Source organism: Humulus lupulus, chromosome 7 (genome assembly GCF_963169125.1).
Source record: "Humulus lupulus chromosome 7, drHumLupu1.1, whole genome shotgun sequence".
In the NCBI taxonomy this organism is placed as follows: domain Eukaryota; kingdom Viridiplantae; phylum Streptophyta; class Magnoliopsida; order Rosales; family Cannabaceae; genus Humulus; species Humulus lupulus.
This window is the reverse complement of record NC_084799.1, coordinates 202,917,541-202,922,219: the sequence shown is the minus strand read 5'-3', so window position 1 is coordinate 202,922,219 and position 4,679 is coordinate 202,917,541. Positions and strand designations below refer to the sequence as shown.

The 4,679-nt window shown below is 31.3% G+C and overlaps 1 protein-coding gene across 1 annotated transcript; it reads left to right on the top strand.

The window, feature by feature from the left end:
- Positions 1–1,114: 1,114 nt before the first annotated feature.
- LOC133792609 (2-oxoglutarate-dependent dioxygenase 19-like) lies at positions 1,115–3,490 on the top strand. Its single transcript, XM_062230517.1, has 4 exons — positions 1,115–1,378; positions 1,871–2,118; positions 2,213–2,540; positions 3,239–3,490. The coding sequence occupies exons 1-4, from the start codon at positions 1,115–1,117 to the stop codon at positions 3,488–3,490; spliced, it is 1,092 nt and encodes a 363-aa protein (XP_062086501.1).
- Positions 3,491–4,679: the final 1,189 nt, after the last annotated feature.

Sequence of the window (4,679 nt, the reverse complement as noted above, 5' to 3'; positions counted from 1 at the left end):
CTGCTGAACCACGTAAAAAAAGCTTGTGTTGTTCATCTCTATTTATTATTTTATATATTTTCTTGTTTAAATTTGCTCTCCTTTTTGAGTTGACAAAAAATGGCGTCAACACGTTTTATAACTTAAATACAATTTAATTAAACTTAAACTTATTTATTAGAATAATATCATATTAAATATATAATATAATCTACTGTGAATTAGCAACAAATTGCTTTTAAAAAAAATCTAGTAAGAAACTTAAATTTAAAATCTACGTATAATATTTAATATTATATTAAACATATAATATATAATCTCTGGTTGTCACTCCCAAATTAAAAAAGTAGAATAAACATAAACTTAAACAAAAATAAATAAATTATTTAATTAAAATAGAATATTTATTTCAAAATTTATATGATATTGTAAATAAATTGTAAATAGACTAAAATAGTCCATTGTCAAAAAAAAAAATAAAATAAAGGAAAAATTAGCCAACAACAAAACAGTTATAATATGATTTTATGCCAACCACGTTATAATGGTATCATAATTAAGTTGATTATAATTAACACGATTATCATGCATATTATACATATTATATTATAATGATAATCGTGCATATTATTTTATTAATTAGTCGCCATACGACCAAACCACCAATAATTAATGGTCACAATTTAAATTTTTTATCATTGACAATACTTAATTCTAGTAACATTTGAATTACAAATTTCTTTTTCTATCGTTATACTTTATTATTCATTTTTTTTAATAATCATCAACAATATTAAAACTAAAATAATCATTAATTACCAATTTTTTAACAATATCCTTTGTCTGTTATTTAGAATTATATATGCGTACACACATGTCTACATTGAAAAAAATATATTTTCTTCACAAAATTTAAAAATTAATTTTGCTGTACACAAAAGTAAAAATAAATCTAAAATTTTATAGACAATATTAAATTAAAAAAAAATCAAGTACTGGCGTAGATGATCATAATAAAATATTATGTATTCGTTGCCTATAAATGAAAACGTAAATGCTTAAGCTCTTCATAACTAAACTAAAGCCTAATCATATATATATATATATATATATTAAGTTTGTTCAATTAATATCCATGGCTGGAACAGATCATGATGTGTCGATTATGAGTGTGAAAGTAGGGAGCGATGATTGGTCAGATACTACAGTTTCTTCTTCATTGGCATCCAAATATGAGATCAATGTGAAACCGAGCGATGAAGAAGTAGTGGACTCTAATGACTCTGAGTATTCAATCCCCACCATTGATATCTCCCTTCTCACCTCTGGCGACCTTCATCAACGCTCCAAAATCCTCCATGACCTCCGCAAGGCCTGTCAGGAATGGGGTTTCTTCCAGGTATACATAAACATAAACATGCATATGTTATATATATATATATATACATACATACATACATACAGACTTATTCATTACATTACATGCATATACATGGCAACTCTACTTTAAGTTTTATTGGTGGGACTTCTCGATCTTTAAACAGTTTTTGAGACGATTTTTTTTATGACTGTGTATATTGTAATTATTTAGAATATTGGCGCGATTTTTAGAAAATTCTGAATAGTTTACAGTACCGAAAACTAGGTTCGAACATATTGTTGCAAGCGTGACTAATTTCTTTTATGACCGTGAAAAATAATATATTTGAACCTAGTTTTCGGTACGGTAAATTATTCAGAATTTTCTAAAAATTTGCAGGATGTTCTAAACAACTACAATATACACGGTCATTAAAAAAAATTGCGAAGAGCCTCACCGAATTGTCCTATATATATATATGTATGTATACACAAATTAATGTGTTCTTATATTTCTGCACTGATGGATCAGTTGGCGAACCATGGTATTTCGGATAGTGTAATGAAGAAATTGATGGAAGCATGTGAGAGTTTTTTCAGTATGACAGAAGAGGAGAAGATCGAGTTCCAAGGCTCTACAGATGTGATGGAACCTATAAATTATGGGACCAATTTTGATTCCAATGCAATGGGCAGTAGTAAATACTTTATTTGGAGGGCTTTTATTAAGATGCTTGTTCATCCTCAATTTCATTCTCCCTACAAACCACATGGCTTTAGGTACTTATATATTATTACGATTTAACTAAAGTAATAATTTGTATGTAAAGGTTTTATATTATTTATTTAAAAGTTTTATATATGATAATTTCAGTGAGGCAGTAGAAGAGTATTGTGAAAGAACAAGAGAAATATCAACAGTGTTAATGAGAGCAATATCTGAGACATTAGGATTGGAACCTAATTGCTTAGAGAAGGCTACCAATTGGGATGAAGGGCTACATTTATTGGCTTCAAACTATTATCCACCTTGTCCAGACCCTGACCAAGCTCTTGGCCTCCTACCTCATACCGATTCAGGCCTTATAAACTTCATTTTCCAAAACGACGTCGGTGGCCTTCAAATCCTACACAAAGGAAAATATGTGCGTTGGAAAGCCATGCCTAACACCATTATTGTTGACCTTGGTGATCACATGCAGGTATATATGTATATGAATTCAGTTTCACCATTCATTATTTTTGTTATCATTGATGCGCTTATATAGCTATTCTTATTGAGTGTTGAAATTTAACACCATTCAAATAAGTGAGACCCGATATTGAATTATATTCAAAGCAAGATCAGTATGTGTTAGAAGGTGGAAAGTGGTGCATGGTAAGAAGCATGAGGTTCCATATAAAAAATAATTGGTGATAAGTGAAGTAACCCATGCTCTTATAAATAATATGATGATCTCACATACTTTCCATGTGAGATTCTATTCTCTAACATCTCCCTCAAGATGGTGGCTATTTTTGCTCACCAATCTTGGACGACTCGATTGCAAGTGACTCGTTGGCTCTTTTTGGCTCACTATCCCCGAATCACAAATGACTCTTTTGACTCTCTTTTTGGACCGGTTTTGGATTTGGACCGGATACATACTCGTTAGAGTTTTCTTTGACTCTTGAGTTGGCACCCTATGATTGGTTAGCGATGCCCTATAATACTTGTTAAATTCAAATAAGTGGGACCTGATATTGAATTGCACCAAGAGCAAGAGTCCTTGTGGTGTTGGAGCAATTCTCATTCTTATTACTTAGAAATAATAATGAGTTGTTAATTATAATATTTAAAAATTGAAAATAAATTTATACATAGTAAGTGATGATGCATTGTTTTATGTGTATGTGACAGATCCTTACCAATGACCTGTACAAGAGTGTGACACATAGAGCAGTGGTGAACAACAAAAACACAAGAATATCAATAGTGTCAGGACATGGACCAGCGGCGGACAACAAGGTTGCACCAATACCTGAGCTGTTAGAAGCTTTGGGCCAAGCCCCGGCTTATCCGTGGATTCCATACAAGGAATACTTGAAACTTCGACGAAGCCCCCAGTCAGTCCTCAAAGCCACGCTCGACATAATAAGACTCAAACAATAATCCCTAATAATCATAACAATTCACTACTTCCTTTTGCTTCGATCGTTCTATATATATTTATATCTTGTAATGAAAAATAATAATGCCATATCATCATGTACATGGTTGTGTGTGGACATGATGGGCTTGTGTAATCATCACCTAAGTGAGTGGTTTTTCTTTGGTTGGTTCATGTTGAATCAATTTATGATTGAAGTAGTAAATGAATATGGGAGGATTTCAAAAATAGTGTGGTGGTAATTTGGGTCACGATACGATGACACGACACGACACGTTTAATAATCGTGTTGTGTTTGTGTTTGAGTTTTTGACACGTTTAATAACCATGTCATGTTCGTGTTTACCTTAATCGTGTCGTGTCATAATCGTGTTGACCCGTTTAATAATCGTGTCGTGTCATAATCATGTCAGACACGATAACACGAATAATTTGCATATGTTTTATGATTTTTTTCATATAGTTATGTTTAATCGTGTCATAATCGTATTATTATATTCGTGTCATGTTGACCCGTTTAATAATCGTGTCGTGTTCGTATTCGTATTTTTGACACGTTTAATAATCGTGTCATGTTCGTGTTTACCTTAATCGTGTCGACACGAATTTGACACGTTTACACGAATTGCCAGCCCTAGTATCTCCAATAGAGTGCCAAAAATGTAATGTATTGTTATATTTAGCACATTTTAGCAAAATTATTACTCTAATAGTGTTCTAAAAGTAGTTGTGCCAAATTTGACACAAGATATAGCATGAGCCAAATTTGACACAACAATTAATATCACTTTTTTATTTACCATATTGTCACTAGTTTATTAATTAACAATTAACAATTAACAACTACTTTTTTTTTACAATATAAAATAAAAAATAGTTACTTTTTGTATATTATCAATAAATATTAAATGAATTGTTGACTTCTTTTTAGTTAATTTGCATCTTGTGCATTAGAGTACAATTGCAAATATTGAGCCAAATATCACATTGACTCATTTTTTATGTCAAAGTTGGCACCAAATTTGCATTTTGTATTGGAGATGGTCTAAGGTGTCCAACATCATACGAGGTGACATCTTATGATTGATCAGTAGCACCCCATAATACTTATTAAATTGAAATATGCGGGACTTGATATTGAATTGCACCAATAATGATATGCCAACTACTTGTGCTGTTGTGCACACCTTA

Excerpts from the sequence above, each read along its gene's own strand:
- LOC133792609 (XM_062230517.1), top strand. The coding sequence starts at position 1,115 with ATGGCTGGAACAGATCATGATGTGTCGATTATGAGTGTGAAAGTAGGG. Across the intron at positions 1,379-1,870 it reads AGGAATGGGGTTTCTTCCAG|TTGGCGAACCATGGTATTTC; the intron begins GTATACATAAAC and ends CTGATGGATCAG. Across the intron at positions 2,541-3,238 it reads ACCTTGGTGATCACATGCAG|ATCCTTACCAATGACCTGTA; the intron begins GTATATATGTAT and ends TGTATGTGACAG.